Source organism: Oncorhynchus gorbuscha, unplaced genomic scaffold (assembly GCF_021184085.1).
Source record: "Oncorhynchus gorbuscha isolate QuinsamMale2020 ecotype Even-year unplaced genomic scaffold, OgorEven_v1.0 Un_scaffold_2165, whole genome shotgun sequence".
Taxonomy (NCBI): Eukaryota; Metazoa; Chordata; class Actinopteri; order Salmoniformes; family Salmonidae; genus Oncorhynchus; species Oncorhynchus gorbuscha.
The window spans coordinates 47,501-64,076 of NW_025746744.1; the positions used below are offsets into that span (position 1 = coordinate 47,501).

Consider the following 16,576-nt stretch of genomic DNA (forward strand, 5'->3'; position numbering starts at 1 on the left):
TATTAGTATAGTCAGTAGAGTTAGTTAGTATATTAGTACAGTCAGTAGAGTTAGTTAGTATATTAGTATAGTCAGTAGAGTTAGTTAGTATAGTCAGTATAGTCAGTAGAGTTAGTTAGTATAGTCAGTAGAGTTAGTTAGTATATTGGTATACTGAGTAGAGTTAGTTAGTATATTAGTATAGTCAGTAGAGTTAGTTAGTATATTGGTATACTGAGTAGAGTTAGTTAGTATATTAGTATAGTCAGTAGAGTTAGTTAGTATAGTCAGTATAGTCAGTAGAGTTAGTTAGTATAGTCAGTAGAGTTAGTTAGTATATTGGTATACTGAGTAGAGTTAGTTAGTATATTAGTATAGTCAGTAGAGTTAGTTAGTATATTGGTATACTGAGTAGAGTTAGTTAGTATATTAGTACAGTCAGTAGAGTTAGTTAGTATAGTCAGTATAGTCAGTAGAGTTAGTTAGTATAGTCAGTATAGTCAGTAGAGTTAGTTAGTATAGTCAGTATAGTCAGTAGAGTTAGTTAGTATATTAGTATAGTCAGTAGAGTTAGTTAGTATATTAGTACAGTCAGTAGAGTTAGTTAGTATATTAGTATAGTCAGTAGAGTTAGTTAGTATATTAGTATAGTCAGTAGAGTTAGTTAGTATATTAGTACAGTCAGTAGAGTTAGTTAGTATATTAGTATAGTCAGTAGAGTTAGTTAGTATATTAGTACAGTCAGTAGAGTTAGTTAGTATAGTCAGTATAGTTAGTAGAGTTAGTTAGTATATTAGTATAGTCAGTAGAGTTAGTTAGTATCTCAGTACAGTCAGTATAGTTATTTAGTATAGTCAGTATAGTTAGTAGAGTTAGTTAGTATATTAGTACAGTCAGTAGAGTTAGTTAGTATATTAGTATAGTCAGTAGAGTTAGTTAGTATATTAGTATAGTCAGTAGAGTTAGTTAGTATATTAGTACAGTCAGTAGAGTTAGTTAGTATATTAGTATAGTCAGTAGAGTTAGTTAGTATATTAGTACAGTCAGTAGAGTTAGTTAGTATAGTCAGTATAGTTAGTAGAGTTAGTTAGTATATTAGTATAGTCAGTAGAGTTAGTTAGTATCTCAGTACAGTCAGTATAGTTATTTAGTATAGTCAGTATAGTTAGTAGAGTTAGTTAGTATATTAGTACAGTCAGTAGAGTTAGTTAGTATATTAGTATAGTCAGTAGAGTTAGTTAGTATATTAGTATAGTCAGTAGAGTTAGTTAGTATATTAGTACAGTCAGTAGAGTTAGTTAGTATATTAGTATAGTCAGTAGAGTTAGTTAGTATAGTCAGTAGAGTTAGTTAGTATAGTCAGTAGAGTTAGTTAGTATATTGGTATACTGAGTAGAGTTAGTTAGTATATTAGTATAGTCAGTAGAGTTAGTTAGTATATTGGTATACTGAGTAGAGTTAGTTAGTATATTAGTATAGTCAGTAGAGTTAGTTAGTATAGTCAGTATAGTCAGTAGAGTTAGTTAGTATAGTCAGTAGAGTTAGTTAGTATATTGGTATACTGAGTAGAGTTAGTTAGTATATTAGTATAGTCAGTAGAGTTAGTTAGTATATTGGTATACTGAGTAGAGTTAGTTAGTATATTAGTACAGTCAGTAGAGTTAGTTAGTATAGTCAGTATAGTCAGTAGAGTTAGTTAGTATAGTCAGTATAGTCAGTAGAGTTAGTTAGTATCTTAGTATAGTCAGTAGAGTTAGTTAGTATAGTCAGTATAGTCAGTAGAGTTAGTTAGTATAGTCAGTATAGTCAGTAGAGTTAGTTAGTATAGTCAGTATAGTCAGTAGAGTTAGTTAGTATAGTCAGTATAGTCAGTAGAGTTAGTTAGTATAGTCAGTATAGTCAGTAGAGTTAGTTAGTATATTAGTATAGTCAGTAGAGTTAGTTAGTATATTAGTACAGTCAGTAGAGTTAGTTAGTATATTAGTATAGTCAGTAGAGTTAGTTAGTATATTAGTATAGTCAGTAGAGTTAGTTAGTATATTAGTACAGTCAGTAGAGTTAGTTAGTATATTAGTATAGTCAGTAGAGTTAGTTAGTATATTAGTACAGTCAGTAGAGTTAGTTAGTATAGTCAGTATAGTTAGTAGAGTTAGTTAGTATATTAGTATAGTCAGTAGAGTTAGTTAGTATCTCAGTACAGTCAGTATAGTTATTTAGTATAGTCAGTATAGTTAGTAGAGTTAGTTAGTATATTAGTACAGTCAGTAGAGTTAGTTAGTATATTAGTATAGTCAGTAGAGTTAGTTAGTATATTAGTATAGTCAGTAGAGTTAGTTAGTATATTAGTACAGTCAGTAGAGTTAGTTAGTATATTAGTATAGTCAGTAGAGTTAGTTAGTATATTAGTACAGTCAGTAGAGTTAGTTAGTATAGTCAGTATAGTTAGTAGAGTTAGTTAGTATATTAGTATAGTCAGTAGAGTTAGTTAGTATCTCAGTACAGTCAGTATAGTTATTTAGTATAGTCAGTATAGTTAGTAGAGTTAGTTAGTATATTAGTACAGTCAGTAGAGTTAGTTAGTATATTAGTATAGTCAGTAGAGTTAGTTAGTATATTAGTATAGTCAGTAGAGTTAGTTAGTATATTAGTACAGTCAGTAGAGTTAGTTAGTATATTAGTATAGTCAGTAGAGTTAGTTAGTATAGTCAGTAGAGTTAGTTAGTATAGTCAGTAGAGTTAGTTAGTATATTGGTATACTGAGTAGAGTTAGTTAGTATATTAGTATAGTCAGTAGAGTTAGTTAGTATATTGGTATACTGAGTAGAGTTAGTTAGTATATTAGTATAGTCAGTAGAGTTAGTTAGTATAGTCAGTATAGTCAGTAGAGTTAGTTAGTATAGTCAGTAGAGTTAGTTAGTATATTGGTATACTGAGTAGAGTTAGTTAGTATATTAGTATAGTCAGTAGAGTTAGTTAGTATATTGGTATACTGAGTAGAGTTAGTTAGTATATTAGTACAGTCAGTAGAGTTAGTTAGTATAGTCAGTATAGTCAGTAGAGTTAGTTAGTATAGTCAGTATAGTCAGTAGAGTTAGTTAGTATCTTAGTATAGTCAGTAGAGTTAGTTAGTATAGTCAGTATAGTCAGTAGAGTTAGTTAGTATAGTCAGTATAGTCAGTAGAGTTAGTTAGTATAGTCAGTATAGTCAGTAGAGTTAGTTAGTATAGTCAGTATAGTCAGTAGAGTTAGTTAGTATAGTCAGTATAGTCAGTAGAGTTAGTTAGTATATTAGTATAGTCAGTAGAGTTAGTTAGTATAGTCAGTATAGTCAGTAGAGTTAGTTAGTATAGTCAGTATAGTCAGTAGAGTTAGTTAGTATAGTCAGTATAGTCAGTAGAGTTAGTTAGTATCTTAGTATAGTCAGTAGAGTTAGTTAGTATATTAGTATAGTCAGTAGAGTTAGTTAGTATAGTCAGTATAGTCAGTAGAGTTAGTTAGTATAGTCAGTATAGTCAGTAGAGTTAGTTAGTATAGTCAGTATAGTCAGTAGAGTTAGTTAGTATCTTAGTATAGTCTCTCTCTCTCTATAGCATGTCTTAATGTTACTCAGTTCCTTTGGCTTTGATGCCTCATGATTGAGTATTGCTCTGTTCAAGTAGACTGCTGTGCTGTGCTCTGATAGGGGTGTCAGTGGGCTGACTGTGAACGCTCTGAGAGACTCTGGGTTGAGGTCATTGACAAAGTAGTCTACAGTACTACTGCCAAGAGATGAGCTATAGGTGTACCTACCATAGGAGTCCCCTCGAGGCCTACCGTTGACTATGTACATACCCAGCGTGCGACAGAGCTGCAGGAGTTGTGACCCATTTTTGTTGGTTATGTTGTCATAGGTGTGCCAAGGGAGGCATATGTGGGAGGGAATGCTGTCACCTACAGACAGGTGTTTGTCCACCTGTGTGCTGAGTTTCTCTGTCTCTCGCTCCCTCCCTTTCTCTCTCTCTCTCTCTCCCTCTCTCTCTCTCTCTCTCTCTCTCTCTCTCTCTCTCTCTCTCTCTCTCTCTCTCTCTCTCTCTCTCTCTCTCTCTCTCTCTCTCTCTCTCTCTCTCTCTCTCTCTCTCTCTCTCTCTCTCTCTCTCTCTCTCCTCTCTCTCTCTCTCTCTCTCTCTCTCTCTCTCTCTCTCTCTCTCTCTCTCTCTCTCTCTCTCTCTCTCTGTCTCTCTCTCTCTCTGTCTCTCTCTCTCTCCATCTCTCTCTCTCCCCCCCTCTATCTCTCTCCATCTCTCTCTCTCTCTCTCTCTCTCTCTCTCTCTCTCTCTCTCTCTCTCTCTCTCTCTCTCCCTCCCTCTCTAGCTCTCTATCTCTCTCACTCCCTCTCTATCTCTCTCCCTCCCTCTCTAGCTCTATATCTCTCTCCCTCCATCTCTATCTCTCTCCCTCCCTCTCTAGCTCTCTGTCTCTCTCTCTCAATTCAAATTCAATTCAATTCAAGGGCTTTATTGTCATGGGAAACATGTGTTAACATTGCCAAAGCAAGTGAGGTAGATAATATATAAAGTGAAATAAACAACAAAAATTAACAGTAAACATTACACATACAGAAGTTTCAAAACAGTAAAGACATTATAAATGTCATATTATATATATATATATATATACTATGTACAAATAGTTAAAGGACACAAGATAAAATAAATAAGGTTGTATTTACAATGGTGTTTGTTCTTCACTGGTTTCCCTTTTCTCGTGGCAACAGGTCACAAATCTTGCTGCTGTGATGTCACACTGTGGTATTTCACCCAGTAGATATGGGAGTTTATCAAAATTGGATTTGTTTTTCGAATTCTTTGTGGGTCTGTGTAATCTGAGGGAAATATGTGTCTCTAATATGGTCATACATTGGGCAGGAGGTTAGGAAGTGCAGCTCTGTCTTCTCTTGAGAGCCATGTCTGCCTACGGCGGCCTTTCTCAATAGCAAGGCTATGCTCACTGGGTCTGTAACATAGTCAAAGCTTTCCTTAATTGTGGGTCAGGTATTGTCTGTGTACCTGTGTGTGTTATGTGAGTGTCAAACGGACTCCATTAATACACATTCTGCTAACATCACACACCCCGAGCCATGTCTCCCTACTCTCTAGGACCCTACAGGGATGTGTCTGAATGGATTAACACACACACACACACACATATATGTTGAGCTGGAGGGATTACACACCCTGATGTCCTGTCCAGGGTCCATTTAATAGGAGAAACAACAAGTTGTAATCTGAGAAAATCCTTTCGGAGAGAGATTACCGTCTAATCTGAGCTAGAACTACCTGCCAGCTCTGTCAATCCTCCCTCTATCTCTCTCTCTCTCCCTGGGGGAGAGATCTCGCTTTCTCCCTGTCTCTCTGTCTCTCTCTCTCTCCCTCTCTCTCTCTCTCTCTCTCTCTCTCTCTCTCTCTCTCTCTCTCTCTCTCTCTCTCTCTCTCTCTCTCTCTCTCTCTCTCTCTCTCTCTCTCTCTCTCTCTCTCTCTCTCTCTCTCTCTCTCTCTAGGACCCTCAGGGATCTCTCTCTCCTCTGAATCTCCCCCTCATCTCTCTCTCTCTCTCTCTCTCTCTCTCTCTCTCTCTCTCTCTCTCTCTCTCTCTCTCTCTCTCTCTCTCTCTCTCTCTCTCTCTCTCTCTCTCTCTGGATCTCTCTCCCCCTCCCCCATGTCTCTCTCACTCTCTCAAACCGTACCAATCCTGTTTATTTAATCTTCCCCTAGTTGTAATTTAGGATGACTCTGTGTTCCCCTGTTTTAGGGTCAGACCATAATGTCCAGTAGTGGGTCTGAACCTCTCCTGTCTGATACTGGACTGTGTTTCCTGTCTGATACTGGACTTTGTTTCCTGTCTGATACTGGCCTGTGGTTCCTGTCTGATACTGGACTGTGTTTCCTGTCTGATACTGGACTGTGTTTCCTGTCTGATACTGGACTGTGTTTCCTGTCTGATACTGGACTGTGTTTCCTGTCTGATACTGGACTGTGTTTCCTGTCTGATACTGGACTGTGTTTCCTGTCTGATACTGGACTGTGTTTCCTGTCTGATACTGGACTGTGTTTCCTGTCTGATACTGGACTGTGTTTCCTGTCTGATACTGTACTTTGTTTCCTGTCTGATACTGTACTTTGTTTCCTGTCTGATACTGGACTTTGTTTCCTGTCTGATACTGGACTGTGTTTCCTGTCTGATACTGGACGGTGTTTCCTGTCTGATACTGGACTTTGTTTCCTGTCTGATACTGGCCTGTGGTTCCTGTCTGATACTGGACTGTGTTTCCTGTCTGATACTGGACTGTGTTTCCTGTCTGATACTGGACTGTGTTTCCTGTCTGATACTGGACTGTGTTTCCTGTCTGATACTGGACTTTGTTTCCTGTCTGATACTGGACTGTGTTTCCTGTCTGATACTGGACTGTGTTTCCTGTCTGATACTGGACTGTGTTTCCTGTCTGATACTGGACTTTGTTTCCTGTCTGATACTGGACTGTGTTTCCTGTCTGATACTGGACTGTGTTTCCTGTCTGATACTGGACTGTGTTTCCTGTCTGATACTGGACTGTGTTTCCTGTCTGATACTGGACTGTGTTTCCTGTCTGATACTGGACTGTGTTTCCTGTCTGATACTGGACTGTGTTTCCTGTCTGATACTGGACTGTGTTTCCTGTCTGATACTGGACTGTGTTTCCTGTCTGATACTGGACTTTGTTTCCTGTCTGATACTGGACTGTGTTTCCTGTCTGATACTGGCCTGATGATTTATAGCCTTCCCTCTCTCTCTCCCCTCTCCCTCTCTCCCTCCCCTCTCTCTCCCTCCCCTCTCTCTCCCTCCCCTCTCTCTCTCCCTCCCCTCTCCCTCTCCCCTTTCCCTCTCTCCCTCCCCTCTCTCTCCCTCCCCTCTCTCTCTCCCTCCCTTCTCTCTCTCCCCTCCCCTCTCTCTCCCTCCCTCCCTCTCTCCCTCCCTCTCCCTCGCTCTCCCCTCTCCCTCTCTCCCCTTCCCTCTCTCTCCCCTCTCCCCCTCTCCCTCTCTCCCCCCCTCTCTCTCCCTCCCCTCTCTCTCCCTCCCCTCTCTCTCCCCTCCCCTCTCTCTCCTCCCCTCTCTCTCCCCCCTTCCTCTCTCTCTCTCCCTCTCCCTCCCCTCTCTCTCCTCCCCCTCTCTCTCCCTCCCCTCCCCTCTCTCCCTCTCCCTCTCTCCCTCCCCTCTCCCTCTCTCCCTTCCCTTCCCTCTCTCTCTCCCTCTCTCCCTCTCTCCCTCCCCTCTCTCTTCCTCCCCTCTCTCTCCTTCCCCTCTCTCTCTCCCCTCCCCTCTCTCTCCTCCCCTCTCCCTCGCTCCCTCCCATAGTGTGTTCTATTTTCCTGGTATTTAATCCAATAGAATTATTTGATTTTGAGAAGTTTCATTGTATAATCTCCACAGGGAGTCCTTATGCTCCCGCAGCAATACACACACACACACGGCAGGATACACAAACACTCAAAAGCAACCAACCTCTCCAAAGTTGATTGTTTAAATTGGAGTGGATGTGTGTATTGTGTACATGTTGAGGGTGTGTGTATTGTGTACATGTAAATGAAATGATCTCACCCCCTCTCGTTCTCTCTCTCTCCCCAATTTCTCTTTCTCTCTCTCACCTCCTTCGTTCTCTCTCTCTCTCTCTCTCTCTCTCTCTCTCTCTCTCTCTCTCTCTCTCTCTCTCTCTCTCTCTCTCTCTCTCTCTCTCTCTCTCTCTCTCTCTCTCTCTCTCTCTCTCTCTCTCTCTCTCTCTCTCTCTCTCTCTCTCTCTCTCTCTCTCTCTCTCTCTCTCCCTCTCCTCCCTTTCTCTCTCCCTCTCCTCCCGTTTTCTCTCTCTCAGACCCTGATGCTCTGGTTGAGCCCGTGGCTCCGGTGATTGTGATTGGTCCGAAGAATATGTCCGTCGTGGCAGGGAGGGAAGCTACACTTGAGTGTATTGCTAACGCCAGGTAACACACACAACAGACCTGGCCTTAAAACTCAAATGACAGGAAGAGTTGCCCTCAACTCTCTCTTTAGCACTCCTAATCTCTCTCTCTCTGTCCCCTTCTCCCCTCCTATCCTCCATCCCCTCCCATCTCTCCCTCTCTCTCCCTCCTATCCTCCATCCCCTCCCAGCTCTCTCTCTCCCTCCTCCAAGACCAGTTTAGACAGTGTTGATTAGAGCAGTCAGTCTGTCTTCCACCCTGCCTCAGCACCTCTGTCTAACACTCTCACACTCTCACACACCCACACTCTCACACCCACACACACACACACCAACACTCTCACACACACACACACATACACACCCACACACACACCCACACACACACCCACACACACACCCACACACACACCCACACATACACACACAGTCTCCACACCCACACACACACACACAGTCTCCACACCCACACACACCCACACACACACACACAGTCTCCACACCCACACACACCCACACACACACACACACACCCACACACACACCCACACACACACACACACACCCACACACACACACACACACACAATCTCCACACACACACACACACACTCCTCCACAGTAATAAAGTATTTTAGATAAACATCAGAAATGTTGTCTTGATGTTGTTTTGTCTCCTGATACCCCCTTCTAGTAGACAGTACAGTAGTGGACCCTAGTAGACAGTACAGTAGTGGACCCTAGTAGACAGTACAGTAGTGGACCCTAGTAGACAGTACAGTAGTGGACCCTAGTAGACAGTACAGTAGTGGACCCTAGTAGACAGTACAGTAGTGGACCCTAGTAGACAGTACAGTAGTGGACCCTAGTAGACAGTACAGTAGTGGACCCTAGTAGACAGTACAGTAGTGGACCCTAGTAGACAGTACAGTAGTGGACCCTAGTAGACAGTACAGTAGTGGACCCTAGTAGACAGTACAGTAGTGGACCCTAGTAGACAGTACAGTAGTGGACCCTAGTAGACAGTACAGTAGTGGACCCTAGTAGACAGTACAGTAGTGGACCTAGTAGACAGTACAGTAGTGGACCCTAGTAGACAGTACAGTAGTGGACCCTAGTAGACAGTACAGTAGTGGACCCTAGTAGACAGTACAGTAGTGGACCCTAGTAGACAGTACAGTAGTGGACCCTAGTAGACAGTACAGTAGTGGACCCTAGTAGACAGACAGTAGTGGACCCTAGTAGACAGTAGTGGACCCTAGTAGACAGTACAGTAGTGGACCCTAGTAGACAGTACAGTAGTGGACCCTAGTAGACAGTACAGTAGTGGACCCTAGTAGACAGTACAGTAGTGGACCCTAGTAGACAGTACAGTAGTGGACCCTAGTAGACAGTACAGTAGTGGACCCTAGTAGACAGTACAGTAGTGGACCCTAGTAGACAGTACAGTAGTTACAGTGGACCCTAGTAGACAGTACAGTAGTGGACCCTAGTAGACAGTACAGTAGTGGACCCTAGTAGACAGTACAGTAGTGGACCCCCTAGTACAGTAGTGGACCCTAGACAGTACAGTAGTGGACCCTAGTAGACAGTACAGTAGTGGACCCTAGTAGACAGTACAGTAGTGGACCCTAGTAGACAGTACAGTAGTGGACCCTAGTAGACAGTACAGTAGTGGACCCTAGTAGACAGTACAGTAGTGGACCCTAGTAGACAGTACAGTAGTGGACCCTAGTAGACAGTACAGTAGTGGACCCTAGTAGACAGTACAGTAGTGGACCCTAGTAGACAGTACAGTAGTGGACCCTAGTAGACAGTACAGTAGTGGACCCTAGTAGACAGTACAGTAGTGGACCCTAGTAGACAGTACAGTAGTGGACCCTAGTAGACAGTACAGTAGTGGACCCTAGTAGACAGTACAGTAGTGGACCCTAGTAGACAGTACAGTAGTGGACCCTAGTAGACAGTACAGTAGTGGACCCTAGTAGACAGTACAGTAGTGGACCCTAGTAGACAGTACACAGTAGTGGACCCTAGTAGACAGTACAGTAGTGGACCCTAGTAGACAGTACAGTAGTGGACCTAGTAGACAGTACAGTAGTGGACCCTAGTAGACAGTACAGTAGTGGACCCTAGTAGACAGTACAGTAGTGGACCTAGTAGACAGTACAGTAGTGGACCCTAGTAGACAGTACAGTAGTGGACCCTAGTAGACAGTACAGTAGTGGACCCTAGTAGACAGTACAGTAGTGGACCTAGTAGACAGTACAGTAGTGGACCCTAGTAGACAGTACAGTGGACCCTAGTAGACAGTACAGTAGTGGACCAGTGACCTAGTGACAGTACAGTAGTGGACCCTAGTAGACAGTACAGTAGTGGACCCTAGTAGACAGTACAGTAGTTGTGTGACCCTAGTAGACAGTACAGTAGTGGACCCCTAGTAGACAGTACAGTAGTGGACCCTAGTAGACAGTACAGTAGTGGACCCTAGTAGACAGTACAGTAGTGGACCCTAGTAGACAGTACAGTAGTGGACCCTAGTAGACAGTACAGTAGTGGACCCTAGTAGACAGTACAGTAGTGGACCCTAGTAGACAGTACAGTAGTGGACCCTACAGTAGACAGTAGACAGTAGTGGACCCTAGTAGACAGTACAGTAGTGGACCCTAGTAGACAGTACAGTAGTGGACCCTAGTAGACAGTACAGTAGTGGACCCTAGTAGACAGTACAGTAGTGGACCCTAGTAGACAGTACAGTAGTGGACCCTAGTAGACAGTACAGTAGTGGACCCTAGTAGACAGTACAGTAGTGGACCCTAGTAGACAGTACAGTAGTGGACCCTAGTAGACAGTACAGTAGTGGACCCTAGTAGACAGTACAGTAGTGGACCCTAGTAGACAGTACAGTAGTGGACCCTAGTAGACAGTACAGTAGTGGACCCTAGTAGACAGTACAGTAGTTGTGTGACCTAGTAGACAGTACAGTAGTGGACCCTAGTAGACAGTACAGTAGTGGACCCTAGTAGACAGTACAGTAGTGGACCCTAGTAGACAGTACAGTAGTGGACCCTAGTAGACAGTACAGTAGTGGTAGTGGACAGTAGTGGACCCTAGTAGACAGTACAGTAGTGGACCCTAGTAGACAGTACAGTAGTGGACCCTAGTAGACAGTACAGTAGTGGACCCTAGTAGACAGTACAGTAGTGGACCCAGTAGACAGTACAGTAGTGGACCTAGTAGACAGTACAGTAGTGGACCCTAGTAGACAGTACAGTAGTGGACCCTAGTAGACAGTACAGTAGTGGACCTAGTAGACAGTACAGTAGTGGACCCTAGTAGACAGTACAGTAGTGGACCTAGTAGACAGTACAGTAGTGGACCCTAGTAGACAGTACAGTAGTGGACCCTAGTAGACAGGACCCAGTAGTGGACCCTAGTAGACAGTACAGTAGTGGACCCTAGTAGACAGTACAGTAGTGGACCCTAGTAGACAGTACAGTAGTGGACCCTAGTAGACAGTACAGTAGTGGACCTAGTAGACAGTACAGTAGTGGACCCTAGTAGACAGTACAGTAGTGGACCTAGTAGACAGTACAGTAGTGGACCCTAGTAGACAGTACAGTAGTGGACCTAGTAGACAGTACAGTAGTGGACCCTAGTAGACAGTACAGTAGTGGACCCTAGTAGACAGTACAGTAGTGGACCCTAGTAGACAGTACAGTAGTTGTGTGACCCTAGTAGACAGTACAGTAGTGGACCCTAGTAGACAGTACAGTAGTGGACCCTAGTAGACAGTACAGTAGTGGACCCTAGTAGACAGTACAGTAGTGGACCCTAGTAGACAGTACAGTAGTGGACCCTAGTAGACAGTACAGTAGTGGACCCTAGTAGACAGACAGTACCCAGTAGAGTGGACCCTAGTAGACAGTACAGTAGTGGACCCTAGTAGACAGTACAGTAGTGGACCCTAGTAGACAGTACAGTAGTGGACCCTAGTAGACAGTACAGTAGTGGACCCTAGTAGACAGTACAGTAGTGGACCCTAGTAGACAGTACAGTAGTGGACCCTAGTAGACAGTACAGTAGTGGACCCTAGTAGACAGTACAGTAGTGGACCCTAGTAGACAGTACAGTAGTTGTGGACCCTAGTAGACAGACCCTAGTAGACAGTACAGTAGTGGACCTAGTAGACAGTACAGTAGTACAGTGGACCTAGTAGACAGTACAGTAGTTGACCCTAGTAGACAGTACAGTAGTGGACCCTAGTAGACAGTACAGTAGTTGTGTGACCCTAGTAGACAGTACAGTAGTTGACCCTAGTAGACAGTACAGTAGTGGACCCTAGTAGACAGTACAGTAGTGGACCCTAGTAGACAGTACAGTAGTGGACCCTAGTAGACAGTACAGTAGTGGACCCTAGTAGACAGTACAGTAGTGGACCCTAGTAGACAGTACAGTAGTGGACCCTAGTAGACAGTACAGTAGTGGACCCTAGTAGTAGTGGACAGTAGTGGACCCTAGTAGACAGTACAGTAGTGGACCTAGTAGACAGTACAGTAGTTGACCCTAGTAGACAGTACAGTAGTGGACCCTAGTAGACAGTACAGTAGTGGACCCTAGTAGACAGTACAGTAGTGGACCCTAGTAGACAGTACAGTAGTGGACCCTAGTAGACAGTACAGTAGTGGACCCTAGTAGACAGTACAGTAGTGGACCCTAGTAGACAGTACAGTAGTGGACCCTAGTAGACAGTACAGTAGTGGACCCTAGTAGACAGTACAGTAGTGGACCCTAGTAGACAGTACAGTAGTGGACCCTAGTAGACAGTACAGTAGGGGACCCTAGTAGACAGTACAGTAGTGGACCCTAGTAGACAGTACAGTAGACAGTAGTGTGACCCTAGTAGACAGTACAGTAGTGGACCCTAGTAGACAGTACAGTAGTGGACCCTAGTAGACAGTACAGTAGTGGACCCTAGTAGACAGTACAGTAGTGGACCCTAGTAGACAGTACAGTAGTGGACCCTAGTAGACAGTACAGTAGTGGACCCTAGTAGACAGTACAGTAGTGGACCCTAGTAGACAGTACAGTAGTGGACCCTAGTAGACAGTACAGTAGTGGACCCTAGTAGACAGTACAGTAGTGGACCCTAGTAGACAGTACAGTAGTGGACCTAGTAGACAGTACAGTAGTGGACCTAGTAGACAGTACAGTAGACAGTACAGTAGTGGACCCTAGTAGACAGTACAGTAGTGGACCCTAGTAGACAGTACAGTAGTGGACCCTAGTAGACAGTACAGTAGTGGACCCTAGTAGACAGTACAGTAGTGGAACCTAGTAGACAGTACAGTAGTAGTGGACCCTAGTAGACAGTACAGTAGTGGACCCTAATAGACAGTACAGTAGTAGTGGACCCTAGTAGACAGTACAGTAGTGGACCCTAGTAGACAGTACAGTAGTGGACCCTAGTAGACAGTACAGTAGTAGTGGACCCTAGTAGACAGTACAGTAGTGGACCCTAGTAGACAGTACAGTAGTGGAACCTAGTAGACAGTACAGTAGTAGTGGACCCTAGTAGACAGTACAGTAGTGGACCCTAGTAGACAGTACAGTAGTGGACCCTAGTAGACAGTACAGTAGTGGACCCTAGTAGACAGTACAGTAGTGGAGCCTAGTAGACAGTACAGTAGTGGACCCTAGTAGACAGTACAGTAGTGGACCCTAGTAGACAGTACAGTAGTGGACCCTAGTAGACAGTACAGTAGTGGACCCTAGTAGACAGTACAGTAGTGGACCCTAGTAGACAGTACAGTAGTGGACCCTAGTACCTAGTAGACAGTAGTGGACCCTAGTAGACAGTACAGTAGTGGACCCTAGTAGACAGTACAGTAGTGGACCCTAGTAGACAGTACAGTAGTGGACCCTAGTAGACAGTACAGTAGTGGACCCTAGTAGACAGTACAGTAGTGGACCCTAGTAGACAGTACAGTAGTTGTGTGACCCTAGTAGACAGTACAGTAGTGGACCCTAGTAGACAGTACAGTAGTTGTGTGACCCTAGTAGACAGTACAGTAGTTGACCCTAGTAGACAGTACAGTAGTGGACCCTAGTAGACAGTACAGTAGTGGACCCTAGTAGACAGTACAGTAGTGGACCCTAGTAGACAGTACAGTAGTGGACCCTAGTAGACAGTACAGTACAGTAGTGGACCCTAGTAGACAGTACAGTAGTGGACCCTAGTAGACAGTACAGTAGTGGACCCTAGTAGACAGTACAGTAGTGGACCCTAGTAGACAGTACAGTAGTGGACCCTAGTAGACAGTACAGTAGTGGACCCTAGTAGACAGTACAGTAGTGGACCCTAGTAGACAGTACAGTAGTGGACCCTAGTAGACAGTACAGTAGTGGACCCTAGTAGACAGTACAGTAGTGGACCCTAGTAGACAGTACAGTAGTGGACCCTAGTAGACAGTACAGTAGTGGACCCTAGTAGACAGTACAGTAGTGGACCTAGTAGACAGTACAGTAGTGGACCCTAGTAGACAGTACAGTAGTGGACCCTAGTAGACAGTACAGTAGTGGACCCTAGTAGACAGTACAGTAGTGGACCTAGTAGACAGTACAGTAGTGGACCCTAGTAGACAGTACAGTAGGGGACCCTAGTACAGTAGTGTGTGACCCTAGTAGACAGTACAGTAGTGGACCCTAGTAGACAGTACAGTAGTGGACCCTAGTAGACAGTACAGTAGTGGACCCTAGTAGACAGTACAGTAGTGGACCCTAGTAGACAGTACAGTAGTGGACCCTAGTAGACAGTACAGTAGTGGACCCTAGTAGACAGTACAGTAGTGGACCCTAGTAGACAGACAGTAGTAGTGGACCTAGTAGACAGTACAGTAGACAGTACAGTAGTGGACCCTAGTAGACAGTACAGTAGTGGACCCTAGTAGACAGTACAGTAGTGGACCCTAGTAGACAGTACAGTAGTACTAGTAGACAGTACAGTAGTGGACCCTAGTAGACAGTACAGTAGTGGACCCTAGTAGACAGTACAGTAGTGGACCCTAGTAGACAGTACAGTAGTGGACAGTACAGTAGTGGACCCTAGTAGACAGTACAGTAGTGGACCCTAGTAGACAGTACAGTAGTGGACCCTAGTAGACAGTACAGTAGACAGTACAGTAGTGGACCCTAGTAGACAGTACAGTAGTGGACCCTAGTAGACAGTACAGTAGTGGACCCTAGTAGACAGTACAGTAGTGGACCCTAGTAGACAGTACAGTAGTGGACCCTAGTAGACAGTACTAGTAGTGGTAGTAGACAGTACAGTAGTGGACCCTAGTAGACAGTACAGTAGTGGACCCTAGTAGACAGTACAGTAGTGGACCTAGTAGACAGTACAGTAGTGGACCCTAGTAGACAGTACAGTAGTGGACCCTAGTAGACAGTACAGTAGTGGACCCTAGTAGACAGTACAGTAGTGGACCCTAGTAGACAGTACAGTAGTGGACCCTAGTAGACAGTACAGTAGTGGACCCTAGTAGACAGTACAGTAGTGGACCCTAGTAGACAGTACAGTAGTGGACCCTAGTAGACAGTACAGTAGTGGACCCTAGTAGACAGTACAGTAGTGGACCCTAGTAGACAGTACAGTAGTGGACCCTAGTAGACAGTGGACAGTAGTGGACCCTAGTAGACAGTACAGTAGTGGACCTAGTAGACAGTACAGTAGTGGACCCTAGTAGACAGTACAGTAGTGGACCCTAGTAGACAGTACAGTAGTGGACCCTAGTAGACAGTACAGTAGTGGACCTAGTAGACAGTACAGTAGTGGACCCTAGTAGACAGTACAGTAGTGGACCCTAGACAGTACAGTAGTGGACCCTAGTAGACAGTACAGTAGTGGACCCTAGTAGACAGTACAGTAGTGGACCCTAGTAGACAGTACAGTAGTAGTGGACCTAGTAGACAGTACAGTAGTGGACCCTAGTAGACAGACCCTAGTAGACAGTACAGTAGTGGACCCTAGTAGACAGTACAGTAGACAGTAGTGGACCCTAGTAGACAGTACAGTAGTGGACCCTAGTAGACAGTACAGTAGTGGAACCTAGTAGACAGTACAGTAGTAGTGGACCCTAGTAGACAGTACAGTAGTGGACCCTAGTAGACAGTACAGTAGTGGACCCTAGTAGACAGTACAGTAGTGGACCCTAGTAGACAGTACAGTAGTGGACCCTAGTAGACAGTACAGTAGTGGACCCTAGTAGACAGTACAGTAGTGGACCCTAGTAGACAGTACAGTAGTGGACCCTAGTAGACAGTACAGTAGTGGACCCTAGTAGACAGTACAGTAGTGGACCTAGTAGACAGTACAGTAGTGGACCCTAGTAGACAGTACAGTAGTGGACCCTAGTAGACAGTACAGTAGTGGACCCTAGTAGTAGTACAGTAGTGGACCCTAGTAGACAGTACAGTAGTGGACCCTAGTAGACAGTACAGTAGTGGACCCTAGTAGACAGTACAGTAGTTGTGTGACCTAGTAGACAGTACAGTAGTGGACCCTAGTAGACAGTACAGTAGTTGTGTGACCCTAGTAGACAGGACAGTAGTGGACCCTAGTAGACAGTACAG

At 44.1% G+C, this 16,576-nt stretch overlaps 1 protein-coding gene across 1 annotated transcript in view; it reads left to right on the forward strand.

Moving 5' to 3' along the window:
* Positions 1-16,576, forward strand: part of LOC124025092 (protein sidekick-1-like) — a gene marked incomplete at its 3' end in the record, with an annotated part of 64,116 nt that overhangs the window by 22,150 nt on the left and 25,390 nt on the right. Inside the window, exon 2 of the mRNA XM_046338758.1 lies at positions 7,859-7,967. Within this exon, the coding sequence (XP_046194714.1) occupies positions 7,859-7,967 (109 nt within the window). The remainder of the gene's footprint in view (positions 1-7,858; positions 7,968-16,576) is intronic.